The sequence below is a fragment of the Brassica napus genome, unplaced genomic scaffold (genome assembly GCF_020379485.1).
Source record: "Brassica napus cultivar Da-Ae unplaced genomic scaffold, Da-Ae ScsIHWf_2798;HRSCAF=3572, whole genome shotgun sequence".
NCBI classification, from domain to species: domain Eukaryota; kingdom Viridiplantae; phylum Streptophyta; class Magnoliopsida; order Brassicales; family Brassicaceae; genus Brassica; species Brassica napus.
In genome coordinates, this window is record NW_026016064.1 from 4742 (window position 1) to 24437 (window position 19696).

General features: G+C 32.6%; 1 protein-coding gene and 1 pseudogene across 1 annotated transcript; both read right to left on the reverse strand.

Annotated features, from left to right (window-relative positions):
* Positions 1-11085: 11085 nt before the first annotated feature.
* On the reverse strand, positions 11086-16465 carry LOC125602316 (annotated as a pseudogene).
* A 1122-nt stretch (positions 16466-17587) lies between these two features.
* Positions 17588-19666, reverse strand: LOC125602318 (trafficking protein particle complex subunit 13-like). The gene is made up of 7 exons (XM_048773998.1): positions 19561-19666; positions 19273-19480; positions 18741-18815; positions 18523-18639; positions 18194-18238; positions 18022-18120; positions 17588-17893 (listed from the first exon to the last, which is right to left on the reverse strand). Exons 1-7 carry the CDS (start codon positions 19641-19643, stop codon positions 17873-17875), a joined length of 648 nt encoding a protein of 215 aa, XP_048629955.1. The 5' UTR covers positions 19644-19666; the 3' UTR covers positions 17588-17872.
* Between the last annotated feature and the right edge of the window lie 30 nt (positions 19667-19696).

Here is a 19696-nt window from a genome sequence, read left to right on the forward strand (position 1 = left end):
CTAAAACTTCATAACAGTCCCTAAATTGGTGGATAAACACTATAAAATCGTTATTTGCTAGAGAAACGGACACAACAAAAATTTCAAACCTCTTTGAACTTGATAATATGTTGGTGAAGGATGCAACTATGCATTAAACAGTATTTTCATATTTTTGAATTTTTCTCAAATCTATGCGTTAACCCCTACGAAAATATTGAATTTTCGGTAAATGCTCTATTTACTGAAGCCTATGATCTTTAGTGTTGTTTTAAATTTCTAAACACATTCTAAATTTGTATTAATGTATATTAAACCTCTTTCATGGTACATGGGCATCGTTTTAATTTTTTTTCAATTAATTAGTAAACTTCATAACAGTCCCTAAATTGGTGGACTAACCACTAAAAATCGTTATTTGCTAGAGAAACGGAGACAACAAAGTTCCAAACCTCTTTGAACTTCATCATATGTTGGTGAAGGATGCAACTATGCATTAAAACAGTATTTTCATATTTTTGAATTTTTTTCAAAATCTATGCGTTAACCCCTACGAAAATATTGAATTTTCGGTAAATGCTCTATTTACTGAAGCCTATGATCTTTAGTGTTTTTTAAATTTCTAAACACATTCTACATTTGTATTAATGTATATTAACTCTCTTTCATGGTACATGGGCATCGTTTTAATTTTTTGTCAATTAATTTAGTAAAACTTCATAATTCCCTAAATTGGGACTAACCACTATAAAATCGTTATTTGCTAGAGAAACGGAGACAAAAAAGTTCCAAACCTCTTTGAACTTCATCATATGTTGGTGAAGGATGCAACTATGCATTAAAACAGTATTTTCATATTTTTGAATTTTTCTCAATATCTATGGGTTAACCCTACGAAAATATTGAATTTTCGGTAAATGCTCTATTTACTGAAGCCTATGATCTTTAGTGTTGTTTTTAAATTTCTAAACACATTCTACATTTGTATTAATGTATATTAAACTCTCTTTCATGGTACATGGGCATCGTTTTAATTTTTTGTCAATTAATTTACTAAAACTTCATAACAGTCCCTAAATTGGTGGATAAACCACTATAAAATCGTTATTTGCTAGAGAAACGGACACAAAAAAATTTCAAACCTCTTTGAACTTGATAATATGTTGGTGAAGGATGCAACTATGCATTAAAACAGTATTTTCATATTTTTGAATTTTTCTCAAAATCTATGGGCGTTAACCCTACGAAAATATTGAATTTTCGGTAAATGCTCTATTTACTAAGCCTATGATCTTTAGTGTTTTTTTAAAATTTCTAAACACATTCTACATTTGTATTAATGTATATTTAACTCTCTTTCATGGTACATGGGCATCGTTTTAATTTTTTGTCAATTAATTTAGTAAAACTTCATAATACTCCCTAAATTGGTTGACTAACCACTATAAAATTGTTATTTGCTAGAGAAACGGAGATAAAAAAAGTTCCAAACCTCTTTGAACTTCATCATATGTTGGTGAAGGATGCAACTATGCATTAAAACAGTATTTTCATATTTTTGAATTTTTCTCAAAATCTATGGGTTTAACCCCTACGAAAATATTGAATTTTCGGTAAATGCTCTATTTACTTAAAGCCTATGATCTTTAGTGTTGTTTTTAAATTTCTAAATACATTCTTCATTTGTATTAATGTATATTAAACTCTCTTTCATGGTACATGGGCATCGTTTTAATTTTTGTCAATTAATTTAGTAAAACTTCATAACAGTCCCTAAATTGGTGGATAAACCATATAAATCGTTATTTGCTAGAGAAACGGACACAACAAAAATTTCAAACCTCTTTGAACTTGATAATATGTTGATGAAGGATGCAACTATGCATTAAACAGTATTTTCATATTTTTGAATTTTTCTCAAAATCTATGCGTTAACCCCTACGAAAATATTGAATTTTCGGTAAATGCTCTATTTACTGAAGCCTATGATCTTTAGTGTTGTTTTTAAATTTCTAAACATATTCTACATTTGTATTAATGTATATTAACTCTCTTTTCATGGTACATGGGCATCGTTTTAATTTTTTGTCAATTAATTTACTAAAACTAAACTTCATAATAGTCCCTAAATTGGTTGAATACCACTATAAAATCGTTATTTGCTAGAGAAACGGAGACAAAAAAAGTTCCAAACCTCTTTGAACTTCATCATATGTTGGTTAAGAAGGATGCAACTATGCATTAAAACAGTATTTTCACATTTTTGAATTTTTTTCAAAATTGTAAATCTCTACGAAAATATTGAGTTTTTCGGTAAAACGGTCTATATACTGAAGCCTATGATCCTTAGTGTTTTTTTTTACATTTCTAAACACATTCTAACATTTTTATTAACGTATATTAAACTCTCTTTCATGGTACATGGGCATCGTTTTTGAATTTTTTCTCAAAATCTATGCGTCCCTACGAAAATATTGAATTTTATGTAAATGCTCTATTTACTGAAGCCTAGGATCTTTAGTGTTGTTTTTTTAAATTTCTAAACACATTCTACATTTGTATTAATGTATATTAAACACTCTTTCATGGTACATGGGCATCGTTTTAATTTTTTGTCAATTAATTTACTAAATTCATAACAGTTCCTAAATTGGTGGATAACCACTATAAAATGGTTATTTGCTAGAGAAACGGACAGAACAAAATTTCAAACCTCTTTGAACTTGATAATATTGGTGAAGGATGCAAATATTCATTAAAATGTATTTTCATATTTTGAATTTTTCTCAAAATTTATGCGTTAACCCCTACGAAAATATTGAATTTTCGGTAAATGCTCTATTTACTGAAGCCTATGATCTTTAGTGTTGTTTTTAAATTTCTAATACATTCTACATTTGTATTAATGTATATTAAACTCTCTTTCATGGTACATGGGCATCGTTTTAATTTTTTCTCAATTAATTTAATAAAACTTCATAATACTGCCTAAATTGGTTGACTAACCACTATAAAATCGTTATTTGCTAGAGAAACGGAGACATAAAAAGTTTCAAACCTCTTTGAACTTCATCATATGTTGGTGAAGGATGAAACTATGCATTAAAACAGTATTTTCATATTTTGAATTTTTCTCAAAATCTATGCGTTAACCCCTACGAAAATATTGAATTTTCGGTAAATGCTCTATTTACTGAAGCCTATGATCTTTAGTGTTGTTTTTAAATTTCAAACACATTCTACATTTGTATTAATGTATATTAAACCTCTTTCAAGGTACATGGGCATCGTTTTAATTGTTTGTCAATTAATTTACTCAAACTTCATAACAGTTCTTAAATTGGTGGATAAACCACTATAAAATCGTTATTTGCTAGAGAAACGGACACAACAAAAATTTCAAACCTCTTTGAACTTGATAATATGTTGGTGAAGGATGCAACTATGCATTAAAACAGTATTTTCATATTTTGAATTTTTCTCAAATCTATGCGTCCCTACGAAAATGGTAAATGCTCTAAATGCTATTTACTAAAGCCTATGATCTTTAGTGTTGTTTTTAAATTTCAAACACATTCTACATTTGTATTAATGTATATTAAACACTCTTTCAAGGTACATGGACATCGTTTTAATTTTTTGTCAATTAATTTACTCAAACTTTATAACAGTTCTTAAATTGGTGGATAAACACTATAAAATCGTTATTTGCTAGAGAACCGACAAACAAAAATTTCAAACCTCTTTGAACTTGATGATTTTGGTGAAGGATGCAACTATGCATTAAAACAGTATTTTCAAATTTTTGAATTATTCTCAAAATCTATGCGTTAACCCCTACGAAAATATTGAATTTTCGGTAAATGCTCTATTTACTGAAGCCTATGATCTTTAGTGTTGTTTTTAAATTTCTAAACACATTCTACATTTTTATTAATGTATATTTAAATCTCTTTCGTGGTACATGGGCATCGTTTTAAATTTTTGTCAATTAATTTAGTAAAACTTCATAATAATCCCTAAATTGGTTGAGTAACCACTATAAAATGTTATTTGCTAGAGAAACGGAGACAACGAAAGTTCCAAACTTCTTTGAACTTGATATATGTTGGTGAAGGATGCAACTATGCATTAAATCAGTATTTTCATATTTTTGAATTTTTCTCAAATCTATGCGTTAACCCCTACGAAAATATTGAATTTTCGGTAAATGCTCTATTTACTGAAGCCATGATCTTTAGTGTTTTTTTAAATTTCTAAACACATTCTACATTATTATTAATGTATATTTAACTCTCTCTTTCATGGTACATGGGCATCGTTTTAATTTTTTGTCAATTAATTTTTAAAAGTTCATAATAATCCCTAAATAGGTGACAAACCACTATAAAATCGTAATTTGCTAGAGAAACGGAGACAAAAAAAGTTCCAAACCTCTTTGAACTTCATCATATGTTCGTTAAGGATGCAACTATGCATTAAAACAGTATTTTCATATTTTTGAATTTTTCTCAGTATCTATGGGTTAACCCATACGAAAATATTGAATTTTCGGTAAATGCTCTATTTACTGATGCCTATGATCTTTAGTGTTGTTTTTAAATTTCTAAACACATTCTACATTTAAATTAATGTATATAAAGCTCTCTTTCATGGTACATGGGCATCGTTTTAATTTTTTGTCAATTAATTTACTAAAACTTCATATAACAGTCCCTAAATTGGTGGATAAACCACTATAAAATCATTATTTGCTAGAGAAACGGACACAAAAAAATTCAAACCTCTTTGAACTTGATAATATGTTGGTGAAGAATGCAAATATGCTTTAAAAAAACAGTATTTTCATATTTTTGAATTTTTCTCAAAATCTATGCGTTAACCCCTATGAAAATATTGAATTTTCGGTAAATGCTTTATTTCTGAAGCCTTTCTTTAGTGTTGTTTTTAAATTTCTAAACATATTCTACATTTGTATTAATGTATATTAAACTCTCTTTCATGTTACATGGGCATCGTTTTAATTTTTTGTCAATTAATTTGCTAAAACTTCATAACAGTCCCTAAATTGGTGGATAACCACTATATAATCGTTATTTGCTAGAGAAACGGAAACAACAAAAGTTCAAACCTCTTTCAACTTCATCATATGTTGGTGAATGATGCAACTATGCATTAAAACAGTATTTTCATATTTTTGAATTTTTCTCAATATCTTTGCGTTAACCCTAAGAAAATATTGAATTTTTTGTAAATGCTCTATTTACTGAAGCCTATGATCTTTAGTGTTTTTTTAAATTTCTAAACACATTCTACATTTGTATTAATGTATTGTAAACTCTCTTTCATGGTACATGGGCTTCGTTTTAATTTTTTGTCAATTAATTTACTAAAACTTCATAACAGTCCATAAATTGGTGGATAAACCACTATAAAATCGTTATTTGCTAGAGAAACGGGACAAAAAAAGTTCCAAACCTCTTTGAACTTCATCATATGTTGGTGAAGATGAAACTATGCATTAAAACAGTATTTTCATATTTTTGAATTTTTCTCAATAACTGAAGCCTATGATATTTAGTGTTGTTTTTTAAATTTGTAAACACATTCTACATTTGTATTAATGTATATTAAACTCTCTTTCATGGTACATGGGCATCGTTTTAATTTTTTGTCAATTAATTTCTTAAAACTTCATAACAGTCCCTAAATTGGTGGATAAACCACTATAAAATCGTTATTTGCTAGAGAAACGGACACAACAAAAATTTCAAACCTCTTTGAACTTGATAATATGTTGGTGAAGGATGCAACTATGCATTAAAACAGTATTTTCATATTTTTGAATTTTTCTCAAAACCTATGCGTTAACCCCTACGAAATTATTGAATTTTCGGTAAATGCTCTATTTACTGAAGCCTATGACCTTTAGTGTAGTTTTAAAAGTTCTAAACACATTCTAATTTGTATTAATGTATATTAAACCCTCTTTAATGGTACATGGGCATCAGTTTTAATTTCTTTTCAATTAATTAGTAAAACTTCATAACAGTCCCTAAATTGGTGGACTAACCACTAAAAAATCGTTATTTGCTAGAGAAAGGGAGACAACAAAGTTCGAAACCTCTTTGAACATCATCATATGTTGGGGAAGGATTCAACTATACATTAAAACAGTATTTTCACATTTTTGAATTTTTTTCAAAATCTATATGTAATCCCTACGAAAATATTGAATTTTCAGTAAATGCTCTATTTACTGAAGCCTATGATCTTTAGTGTTGTTTTTAAATTTCTAAACACATTCAACATTAAATTAATGTATATTAAACTCTCTTTCATGGTACATGGGCATCGTTTTAATTTTTTGTCAATTAATTTACTAAAACTTCATAACAGTCCCTAAATTGGTGGATAACCACTATAAAATCGTTATTTGCTAGAGAAACGGACACAGCAAAAATTTCAAACCTCTTAAACTTCATCATATGTTGTTGAAGGATTCAACTATGTATTAAACAGTATTTTCATATTTTTGAATTTTTTCTCAAAATCTATGGGTAACCCTACAAAAATATTGAATTTTCGGTAAACGCTCTATTTACTAAAGCCTATGATCTTTAGTGTTATTTTAAAATTTCTAAAACACATTCTACATTTGTATTAATGTTATTAACTCTCTTTCATGGTACATGGGCATCGTTTTAAATTTTTGTCAATTAATTTAGTAAAACTTCATAATACTCCCTAAATTGGTTGACTAACCACTATAAAATTGTTATTTGCTAGAGAAACGGAGACAACAAAAGTTCCAAACCTCTTTGAACTTCATCATATGTTTGTGAAGGATGCAACTATGCATTAAAACAGTATTTTCACATTTTTGAATTTTTCTCAAAATCTATGTAGATATCCCTACGAAAATATTTTGTTTTCGGTAAATGGTCTATATACTGAAGCCTATGATCCTTAGTGTTGTTTTAAAATTTCTAAACACATTCTACAATTTTTTAATGTATATTAAACTCTCCTACTGGTACATGGTACATCGGCATCGTTTTAATTTTTTGTCAATTAATTTAGTAAAACTTCATAATAATCCCTAAATTGGGGACTAACCACTATAAAATCGTTATTTACTAGAGAAACGGAGACAAAAACAAGTTCCAAACCTCTTTGAACTTCATCATATGTTGGTGAATGATGCAAATATGTATTAAAACTATATTTTTTCATATTTTTGAATTTTTCTCAAATCTATGGGTCCCTACGAAAATATTGAATTTCGGTAAATGCTCTATATACTGAAGCTTATATATTTAGTGTTGTTTTAAAATTTCTAAATACATTCTAAATTTTTATTAATGTATATTAAACTCTCTTTCATGGTATATGGGCATCGTCTTAATTTTTTACAATTAATTTAGTAAAACTATCATAATACTCCCAAAATTGGTGGACTAACCACTATAAAATCGTTATTTGCTAGAGAACGGAGACAACAAAAGTTCCAAACCTCTTTGAACATCATCATATGTTGGTGAAGGATTCAACTATACATTAAAACAGTATTTTCACATTTTTAATTTTTTTCAAAATCTATGTGTAAATTGCTACGAAAATATTGAGTTTTTCGGTAAATGGTCTATATATTGAAGCCTATGATCCGTAGTGTTGTTTTTTTTATTTTAAACACATTCTACATTTTTATTAATGTATATTAAACTCTCTTTTATGGTACACGGGCATCGTTTTAATTTTTTGTCAATTAATTTAGTAAAACTTCATAATAGTCCCTAAATTGGTGGACTAACCACAATAAAATTATTATTTGCTACAGAAAAGGACACAAAAAAAATTTCAAACCTCTTTAAACTTCATCATATGTTGTTGAAGGATGCAACTATGTATTAAAACAGTATTTTCTTAATTTTGAATTTTTTTCTCAAAATCTATGGGTTAACTCTAAAAAATATTGAATTTTCGGTAAATGCTCTGTATACTGAAGCCTATGATCTTTTTGTTGTTTTAAAATTTCTAAACACATTCTAAATTTGTATTAATGTATATTAAACTCTCTTTCATGGTACATGGACATCGTTTTAATTTTTTGTCAATTAATTTAGTAAAACTTCTCAATACTTCCTAATTGGTGTACTAACCAATATAAAATCGTTATTTGCTAGAGAAACGGAGACAACAAATGTTCCAAACCTCTTTGAACTTCATCATATGTTGGTGAAGGATTCAACTATGCATTAAAATAGTATTTTCACAATTTTGAATTTTTTTCAAAATCTATGTGTAGATAATCCCTACGAAAATATTTAGTTTTTCGGTAAATGGTCTATATACTGAAGCCTATGATCCTTAGTGTTGTTTTAAAATTTCTAAACACATTCTACATTTTTTTATTGTATATTAAACTCTCCTACATGGTACACGGCATCGTTTTAATTTTTTGTCAATTAATTTAGTAAAACTTCATAATAGTCCCTAAATTGTTGGACTAACCACTATAAAATCGTTATTTGCTAGAGAAACGGACCCAACAAAAATTCCAAACCTCTTTAAACTTTATAATATGTTGGTGAAGGATGCAACTTGGCATTAAACAGTATTTTCATACTTTTGAATTTTTCTCAAAATCTATGTTTTAACCCCTACGAAAATATTGAATTTTCGGTAAATGTCATATATACTGAAGCCTATGATCTTTAGTGTTGTTTTAAATTTTATAAACACATTCTAAATTTGTATTAATGTATATTAAACTCTCTTTCATGGTACATGGGCATCGTTTTAATTTTTTGTCGATTAATTTAGTAAACATCATAATACTCCCTAAATTGGTGGACTAACCACTATAAAATCGTTATTTGCTAGAGAAACGGAGACAACAAAAGTTCAAAACTCTTTGAACTTCATCATATGTTGGTGAAGGATTTAACTATGCATTAAAACAGTATTTTCACATTTTTTAAATTTTTTCAAAATCTATGTGTAAATCTCTACGAAATATTGAGTTTTTTTTCGGTAAATAGTCTATATACTGAAGCCTATGATCCTTAGTGTTTTTTTTTTAATTTCTAAACACATTCTACATTTGTATTAATATATATTAAATTCTCTTACATGATACACGGGCATCGTTTTAATTTTTTGTCAATTAATTTATTAAAACTTTATAATAGTTTCTAAATTGGTGGAATAATCACTATAAAATCGTTATTTGCTAGAGAAACGGACACAACAAAATTTCAAACCTCTTTGAACTTCATCATATGTTGGTGAAGAATTCAACTATGCATTAAAACATTATTTTCATTTTTTTGAATTTTTTTCTCAAAATCTATGGGTTAACCCCTACGAAAATATTGAATTTTCGGTAAATGATCTATATACTGAAGTCTATGATCTTTAGTGTTGTTTTAAAATTTATAAACACATTCTAAATTTGTATTAATGTATATTAAACTCTCTTTCATGGTACATGAGCATCGTTTTAAATTTTTGTCAATTAATTTAGTAAAACTTCATAATAATCCCTAAATTGGTGACTAACCACTATAAAATCGTTATTTGCTAGAGAACATACACAACAAAAATTCCAAACCTCTTTGAACTTCATCATATGTTGGTGAAGGATGCAACTATGCATTAAAACAGTATTTTCATATTTTTGAATTTTTCTCAAAATCTATGGGTTACGAAAATATTGAATTTTTGGTAAATTCTCTATATACTGAAGCCTATGATCTTTAGTGTTGTTTTAAAATTTCTAAACACATTCTAAATTTGTATTAATGTATATTAAACTCTTTTTCATTGTACATGGGCATCGCTTTAATTTTTGTCAATTAATTTAGTAAAACTTCATAATACTCCATAAATTGGTGGACTAACCACTATAAAATCGTTATTTGCTAGAGAAACGGAGACAAAAACAAGTTCCAAACCTCTTTGAACTTCATCATATGTTGGTGAATGATGCAACTATGCATTAAAACAGTATTTTCACATTTTTGAATTTTTTTTCAAAATCTATTTGTTAATCCCTACGAAAGTTCCAAACCTCTTTGAACTTCATCATATGTTGGTGAAGGATTCAACTATGCATTAAAACAGTATTTTCACATTTTTGATTTTTTTTCAAAATCTATGTGTTAATCCCTACGAAAATATTGAACAACACTAAAAAGTGTAAACTTCACTATATAAAGTATTTACCGAAAACTCAATTTTGTAGGGGTTAACCTGCAGATGCTGAGAAAATTTTTAAAAATATGAAAATCCTTTTTATTGCATAAGTGCATCATGAACTCACATAGAATGATGGTCAAAGAGGTTTAAAATATTTATTTTGTCAATTTCTCTAGAGAATACATATTTTATAGTAGTTAGTCCACTGATTTAAGCCGTATATAAAATTTTATTAAGTTAATTATTAAAAATTTAGAGCTATGTACCATGAAAGGGAGTTTATCATACATTAATAAAAATTTAGAATGTGGTTTGAAAATTTTAAAAAACACTAAAGAGCGTACACTTCAATATATAGAGAACTTACTGAAAACTCAATTTTGTAGAGGTTAACCTAATAACCTTCATATTTTGAGAAAAAAATCAAAATTTAAATAAATTTCTGCTACTTATTTCTCAAGGAAAATCGTTTTTTTTTCTTTGCTTTAATCAAAAATAGAAGACAAATAAATTTAAAGATCAAATTTCTATTAGTCTTCAAAATATTAATTGTATGATCTTTCACTAAATACAAAATTTTAGTCATGTTAATGTATTATTCTTCTATCTTTCATAACTGAATGTGAATAATTGATTTATAATTTGGCTCTCTTTTTCAGAATGCAAATTTGAGATACTATAAATTTGTAAGACATCACGCAGGATTTTGTTAAAGAAAATGTTACTCCCTCACATGGGCACATTTATACGAAACCGAAGATGAAAATTGCTGAGAGATGATGAATCAATCAACCGATCAATGCAAATTATGTTTGCTTCTTTTACTTTTCTTGATTTTATGCTTTTCAGTTTTTCCTTGTTAGATTTTACATTTTCATGGTATTGTCTGGATCGATCTACCAATAAACCTTTAAAACAAACACTTAGATTACCATTCATATAACACAGAGCAAGGTTTTGTTTCGTTTCTCCTACATTGTATCAAACAGAATACTAGAAACACTTTAATCTGTCCAAAAGCACATACAAATAAACCGATAGCCGTACACTCTCGAGTCAATTGTCACTTGGACCGTTCTCCTCTTACTGCCCTCCGTCTTGCAGCCGACCTGATTGTCTCAATAAGAGGAGCGTCCTCGTCTACAAAATCTCCCTTGTCTTCTTTGTCCGAGCCACCACTGATGGATTCATCGTCATCGCTTCCGCTTTCCTCATCAAACAGTCTCTTTCGCTCTTTCAGCACGTTTTTTGGGGCCGTCCCTTTCGTTTTACAGCTACTCCTTCCTTGTCGTCTGTGAAAGAAAATCCCAAACGTCACAAACAATCCATTCAGACATTTTTTTTTTGTAATTCAAGTTACGTAGGACTACACTCATTGGCCGGATTTTGATTAAACAATCGGACGATGTCCAAGTGCACATATAACATACCTTGTACATCCTCGGTTTTTAAGCATTTCTCCTCCAATGTTTCTAAGAAGGTAAAGCAAGGACGCCATCCGCTGGGGTCTTCATCTGTATTAACATGCACCATACGCCCCTGAACCTCCCTCTTACTGTTCAGCAACCAAAAAAGAACACACAATTCAGGTTATTTTGTTATCTATTAGCTTCCTACTTACTAGCTCAAAGAATTTGCCAGTCTTACATGTCAATGATGTCCGGCACTGAGAGTCTCGTTGCAAATGGAAGGATAGCAACTTCCAAAAACAACATTTGTTTCGGTGCGTCCCTAAATGCAAACTCAACACCTTCCTTGACCACGCTCAAAATCTCCAGTCTGTGTTTGTTGCGAGCAGCACCAACATACATTCCTGATAGCCGACCAGCAAGCTCCCGGCACACTTGAAGACATTTTTCCACTCTTGATTCTCCACCGTCACAAGAAAGTTCGCTTTCATACCGTTGATATCCCTGCCCAATTATTTAGTGTCAGCAATTTTTCTTCGAATAATAAACTTTGTGTCTTCCTAAAATAATCATCAACGTTCCATAATCTCTGCAGAAGCTTTACCCCTTTTCAAGGATTCCATATAGATACTGGAGATGTCATCTTCTGTTTTCCTTAAGCATGTTATAAGATTCTTTATGACTTCTGTAACACTAGGTCCATGCATAACAGATGAGATATTATCTCTGGTCCTAGATAGTCCTGCGACAGACAAAAAAAAAATTACATAGCTTTCAATCACTACATGGCTGATGACTGATAAGTGATAACTATAATATTTACAGCAGCATGGTCAATGCACTTGGTGATTACCTTCGGCACCACACCACAATTAACCAACTTGCAGGCAGCAATGGCTGCAACATCTCTGTTCGTCTCAGCAACATACTCCTTATTTTCATCCTCCTCATCAGTCTCATCTGTTTCAAAGTCCAGCAAACGTAAGTACGTCACTTGAAAAATCAAGAAATGATCAAAGCAAATCATACTCACCTGATGTGTTAAAAATTCTTCTTCACAGAGTTTCCAAAATTTCTTGAGAATAACACTCTCTGGACAATATCCTAACATTTCAAGTTTACTAGACTCAAAAGTTGACTTTCTAAAAAGACACCACTCTTCCGCAAGTAAAGCACAAATCTGCAGCATTGAAGTTTTCATTGGTTAGGCGAAAATGACTCATTGCTAGATGACACAAACACATACACTAAAGGAAATGTGTCTATTAGATCGGAACGTCAAATCATCTTACCCTGAGAGCTAGCTGATTACCATATTTTCTCGATTCCTCAACTCCATTTAGGAAGTAAGTAAGCTCCGCAAACAGGATATCGCGTTTTGATATAAGGGAAGATAAGGAAGCTTCGGAGACAGTTTCACAATTTACGACGGAGTGCAGAGACCACACCACGTACATATGCATGTTCAGGAGGAGAAAACAGATAACCTAGGCAACCAGCAATCGTTTCATTAAAGATGTGAGGGACAAACAATAAGATATAGTAATAGCTCTAAAACGAATTTCCTTGCCCACCTTTCGTCCAAATTTCTGAAATCATGGAGCGTCATAGCAAGCTCATCGTACATGCTCTCACCAAGAACAGGCTTTAACAACTGAAGCTCATATAACCTTTTCAGATTTACAAGGAGGGAGTATTCATCATCATTTCCATCCTGCACAGAAAACGGATGTCAGATAGCATCCGTAAAACAGAGTACAAATATAATCGGCAAAGGAAGTAAAACATACCTTGACTTCTTTAATTGCAGAAGTGAGTTTATCGAAAAGCGTATCTTCAAGATCTTTAAGCTTCCCACGGGAAAAATCTTGAAGTTCCCCTTTACTTTCCGACGCACAAAATGTTATAGCCTTAACGCAAGATCTTAGTGCTTCCTTCTCCCCGTTCATGAAAAACGCATCCTTAATCAATCGGACGGCGGCCTTAAAAGTCTGAAACAGAGGACAAAATGTAAATTTCACTAAGAGGGTCGATAACAGGGAAAGAGCATCCTATATGAAACAAAATGCTTTTAGCCACCTGCTCCTGTCGTTTAAGAGAATAGAGCTCGAGTTTCATAAACATAACAATCTCCACCAGAGATGACACTTTCGCTTTGTCAGCCATGAATTTACGTAGAAGTTGTGGATAGTTCTTCATCATTGCAACCGTTATATCTTTCCTGTTGTTCTCAAACATTTCCTGTTATTCACAGCAATGAAAATCAATGTCACCATTTTCATAATCAAGAACGAAACGGGAGTAACAAAGACTAAAATGGAACACAGTAGTCCATTTTAGTGCAGTTGTCCCTCATGGTATAGTTCAAGAAAAGAAATTTAACCAAAAAAAAAAAAGAAGAGAAATTGGTATATGGACTACTGCTTTTGCGACGTCATATCATCGGCACAATAAGAAAATTTCTCAGAAAGAGCAAAGACAGAATCTTACTCGCTGAGCTTTACTGTGATACTGCTTTCGATTATCCGTTGAAGGGATTATCTTCTCTCCGACAGCCTTTCTGATTGACGCAAACAGAAGTCTGACCAAGTTTGTTGAGTCTTCGTCAGTAGTAGACCCAGTCCGAGGATTCTGATCCAAAAGCATAGAGATGATACACTTCCAGTCCTGCAAAAAGCAGCATCACGAAGATGATACAATAAATGTGCAACAGTGACATACTAGGTACACAACTGCATAATGAATGTGTAACAGTGTAGGAATTTCTCTTAGACCTACCTTCATGGCCTTCATGTACTCCCAAACATCATCAATTACATAAACGCTTAAGATTGGATCTGTGGAAAACTCCCGTAATATTTGTAACATTCTGAAGATATGGATCTCAGAGGAAGAATCATCATGACCTGAAAATAGGATGTGATAGCTGTGAACCAAGTTGTCACTGAAAAAAATCATAGTGCTCAGAATTTGGCTGATATAAAGGGAAAACCTGTAAGACCGGATGGAGAACTGTTGAACTTTTGTGCGATCAAGTGGTCATACACTAACTCTCCAATGGCACGTCTAATTTCCTGGGGTTGATCAATAAGTAGATCGTACAAAGGGCCAAGGTCGTCATCAGGAATCAGCTGGTGTCTGTAGGACAACAGAAGATCTACTTTTAATGCAGGGCATTCAAACATATATATATGGTGAAAGGAAAATTATCTCGAGGGTAATACCTTAGCAACTGCTTTACAAGGCCTATAGCACAGACAGCTGCAGACAAATCAACATCATCAGCCATCTCGATCATTCGATTGGAAAATCTCTCAGTGAATAGACCAAGAGTGGGGACGTTTTCATCCATCTCATAAAGTTTTCGCAATGCCAGGAGAGAAGCTTTCCTCACTCCGGCAGCCTCGGATAATTGAATACAGAGAGAAGATCAGTGACACTATAACGAATATACAAATTAATAATCTTGAAGAGAGAAGAAAGGAGCTTACTTTGTCATTAAGCGTCCATCCAAGATACTTTAAGTAGAGATCTTGTAAGAAAAGAGAAGGATAAGAAGAGATCCAAATGCCCAGAGACTGAATGCATGACATCCTAATATCGGGGTCAACATCTCGATATCGGTGTACAAACAACCTTCAGATAAGATATAATGATTTTGGTCAGCAAGACTTAACATAAAAAAAAAAAAAAGGAGCTGAGGGTATAATGGTTATGGATTCTTCTTACCCAGTGAAAATTTTGCGCATCATGTCCTCCAAAGTAGTAATGTGTTGGTGAGTAAGAGACAACCTTTTGTTGAGGGAGTCAAGAAGAGGGCCGTCAGGTCTTTTTTCTTGTTTCAGCATTCAATTGCCTTTGGGTGGTTTCACGCTGGGAACCGAGAGTGTTGGCTACAGAAATAAAGGAAGTGACTAGTTGGAGACCCATAAGCGTGGCAGTTTGGCGGTAAACTCGAGGAGGAGTACTGCAATACAAGTAGAAAATAAAAAAAGTGGGAGTGGGAGGGATAAGGTAGTAAAGAAAGAAGAGAAACCATGAGAGTGCGATAATGAAGTCCATGCACTTGTCAAACAAGACTTTATCAAACAAAGGTCCATTCTGGGACTCGGTAATCAAGTAATTCCAGAAAGAAACAAGATTTTCTTTGAAGTTCTTGTGCTCCTTCTTTCTAGAAGTGTGATAATCTTCAATTTCCCCCTAGAGGCAGGCAATCAAAAGAAAGAATAATAATAAGGAAAGTTTGTCAATAAAGGAGAAAAAGAAGAAGAGAGATGATATTACGGATCTAGCAAGATTAACAAGAGCAACGACAACATCATCGACGTCAGTCTCATCAAGCAGGTCTTCTTTGATGGAGTATTTAGCACCGCAAGCCTAACAAAATGGATGGCTAATGAGATGAGAGAGGGAGTTATATGAAGAGGAAGAGGAAGAGATGGTAACCACCTCAAAGAGCATGGACAAGAGTTGAGAGGTAGCAAGGTTAGGAGAGTTTTCATATCTTTCAACCCAGATCTTGACGGCTTTAGGAATAAGATCCACGTTCCCTTTCACAACCTCTGTTAGAAAACAAAATGAGATTGATTACTCTAAAAACGAAGTGAATCTGAGGCTAATAGCAGTGGTTGGTGGTGGATAATAAATGACACAGATCTCCTATTACCTATGAGATTCTGATGGGGAGGAAGGGTGCGACTACGCTTGGACTGAGGACGGGTTTCCTGGAAATCGTCATCATCGAGCTCTGGGCTTTTCTGGTCTTCGCTGGCGCTCCGCTCCTGTTTCTGATTCTGATTCTGATTCTGATTCTCTCCGCCGCTGTCGTCATCATCCTGATCCTGATCCTGATCTCTTCTCCTTTCTCTACGCATTCATACATATTAGAGCAAAAGTAGCGGCGGATTCAATTGAAACGAAGCATAATAATAATTAGCTAAAGAGAAAGGGGGGAGACTCACAGCGCCTTCCATGGTTCCGCACAAAATGTTTCTACCTTAGGGTTTGCTAACCAGACTGGAATTAGTAAAGTCCTCCTCTCCCTCTCTCCCTCCCGCCAATGCCAACAAAATATCCCCTCTCAATTTCTTTTATTTTATTTCCCCTTTTCAACTGGGTGATGCCTGGTAGGCCTGGGACGGATCGGATATCCGGGCAATTTTAAGGTATCCGGATCCGGATCCTTATCCGGCGGATCCATAATTTTACTATCCTTATCCGGATCCGGGGTTCTCGGATATCCGGGTGTCGGATATCCTCCTAAAAATTGTAATATCCGGCGGATATCCGGATCCGGATTTGGATCCTTAAAATAAATAAAAAATAATATTAATATATATATATAAAATATTAACAATAATTTAAAATATATATATATAACATCTTTATTATTATTTCTATGTACAATATTACAAAATTTACATAAAATTTATATATATTATTATAAAATGAAAATATATTAAATAAAATTAATTTTTTATATATATATACTATTTTTGAAATATTTATTAATAAAACTTACGGATCCGGATATCCGGACTTAAAAATTAAGATATCCGGATCCGGATCCGGCTTTGACGGATCCAACATTTTACTATCCGGATCCGGATTCGGCCCCTCCGGATATCCGGATTTTCGGATCGGATCCGGATCGAATCTCGGATCGAATCCGGATCTCGGATAAAAGTCCCAGGCCTAATGCCTGGTAACTCTTTTACGCAATTATTATTTATGGTGCGACTGTTTCTCTTCCAAATAATTTGTCACCAGTGAATAATATTAGCGACATTTGCTTTTTCACTAGAGCAAACATGCTATCACTATATATTTCGATTGGTGATCAGTGACACCACACAGGTTTTACATTTTTCTAATTTTTGCGCATTTAAAGCAAATATTTGTATCTTTGTTTTTAGTTGAATAGAAACATCAGGATTTACATTATAAAACCAAAGCTAATCGAAACCACCAACATTGTAGTTCTATGTCAGCCAAAAAAAAAAAACCAATACATCTTTTTCATGTCTGTAGATTGATCCTTCATTGGGTGCTGCATACATGATTAACAAATTACAACCAACAATCAACTTTTAAGAAAAAAAAGCAAATAATCCGCAACAAGATGCAATATGTTAGTAGCCCTTTACTTCTTTTTTTTCTGCATCTAAAAAGCGCATAACCAAACCAAATTTATTTTAAACTAATCGTCAAAAAAAACTTGAACGACACACATGTGTTGAATTACAAGACCTTTGGAGGAATAACAATCACTCGGAAGATTACTAATCCGACTCTACAAATATCTGCAGTACAAATTTCCAACAACAGTTATTATCCAATTGTGAGGAATCAACAATATCATTGATTTCATATATGAAAAAATGTGGGAGTTGATGCTACCAATGAAAAAGATGGTAAGGAGTACACTAACCTCCATCTCTGGAACAAGCTCGTAGGTTTTCTTCTCTCTTGTGTCCAAGGCTGTGATCCCACCTATTTTCTGGACTCCCAGTTTGGAGGCGATCAGGTTCTGTAAATATTTACATACATTCGGTGTTAAAAGGCCCTTGAGATCATTTTGGAGATATTCAGTTTTGTCATACCAATTGGAAATCACTGGAGCCAAATGCCTCAAGCCTTGGTAACATCTGCAAGAGTTTCAACGGTGTGACTTTCTTTCGTCGTACCACACACACAAAAAAAAGGGTGCAACGGTGAAGCAAAAACACTTCAACTAGCAGTAATGTTAAGTTTGGGTTCAACCCATTGCATAGCCAGTGTGTGATTCATAGTTCTGCCACCGAACTGAACATGGAAGAGTGTAATCTAAACGACTAACAACATGGATTTATGATGACTTTATACTACAAAAGTTTGTAAATGCATTCAATAGGCAGACACAATAGGGGAAAATAATGTATAGATAGGATACCAGTTTCTGGAGACCGTTAATGGCAACCGGCTTCTCCATCTGTGATTCATCTTGCGACAGTGAAACCTCGAAGGGTCCCAACTGCCTATCAGTTTGGTTTGTGAGATTCAAGGATGCCTAAGGATATCATTATACGCTCAGTTTAAAACCAATGTATATTCAGATTCAATCTTTTGGGCACTAAAACATTAGAGAAAGAACAAAAAACAGTTATTTACCGAAAAAGGTCTATTCAAGTGTATAGTAGTTGGAACCTCCACAACTCTCATATTAATCTCTTTGCGGCTGACTGGCTGAGAAGAAAAAAATGTGTTACAACAAAAGAAGTTTGTTAGATGAGATGAGAAGCTGAAGCATGAGCATACAGATGACGAGTACAAGGACATTCAGAGAATTTCATAAACGTGCTTTTATATGTGTTAGAAGTTTTCAGTTGCCGACATAATAGAGATAATGCATTAGTTTGTTTCCACTATAATGATTTCTTTTTTATCAAGCAAACGATCTCAGATATGTAGAGCAAGGTGGTGAGTATAATACTGCTATATAATGATACCAATGCAAAGCGATTTTCCTAGCTGTTCTAATTGGCACCAATCTAACAATGACACTTGTCCAGGTAGTCTGTATGCTTAAACTAATGACTTCATCAGAATTGGTGTCACAAATGGCCGCAATAAACAGATACAATCAACAAAGAAGCAAATATTCAAGTCATGTTTTGACATAGCAAAAGATGAAGTAACTTACAGCGCCAAGAATTTGTTGGGTCTGTAAGCGACCAGGTTCACCCAAATTTGTGCGCCATGTAATCTGAAATTTACCGAGAATACTACTTCCCTGGAATTTGGTTTGGCCAGAAACATCAGCAGATGGGACTAACTTATAGAGATAGTTGTGGATGCCCCCACCAGATCGGATTATAACTGGCGGATTAGGAATTATTCCACCAAGATCACTGACACGAGAGAGAGAGAGAGAGAGATTCAGTGATTAATTAAGCATGATAACGAACGAGTCAGTGAAAATGGGAGAGACCTGGATGGGGGATGTTGTGAGGAAGGGTCATGTAATCTGAGAGCAGTCCATTGCTTGGCAGGTTCAAAATCAACTTGGTCCATGAAGAGGTTTTGCTTTTGTATGGTTTCTCATGCAAGCCTCTAGAAACGTAGTA

What these genes read in the sequence shown, in the direction of transcription:
- LOC125602318 (XM_048773998.1), bottom strand. Translation starts at nt 19,643, where the DNA reads ATGGACCAAGTTGATTTTGAACCTGCCAAGCAATGGACTGCTCTCAGA. An exon ending in ACTTGAATAGACCTTTTTCG is followed by an intron (nt 18,640 to 18,740) that starts GTAAATAACTGT and finishes TGATATCCTTAG; the next exon opens with GCATCCTTGAATCTCACAAA. An exon ending in GCTCCAGTGATTTCCAATTG is followed by an intron (nt 18,121 to 18,193) that starts GTATGACAAAAC and finishes AAATATTTACAG; the next exon opens with AACCTGATCGCCTCCAAACT.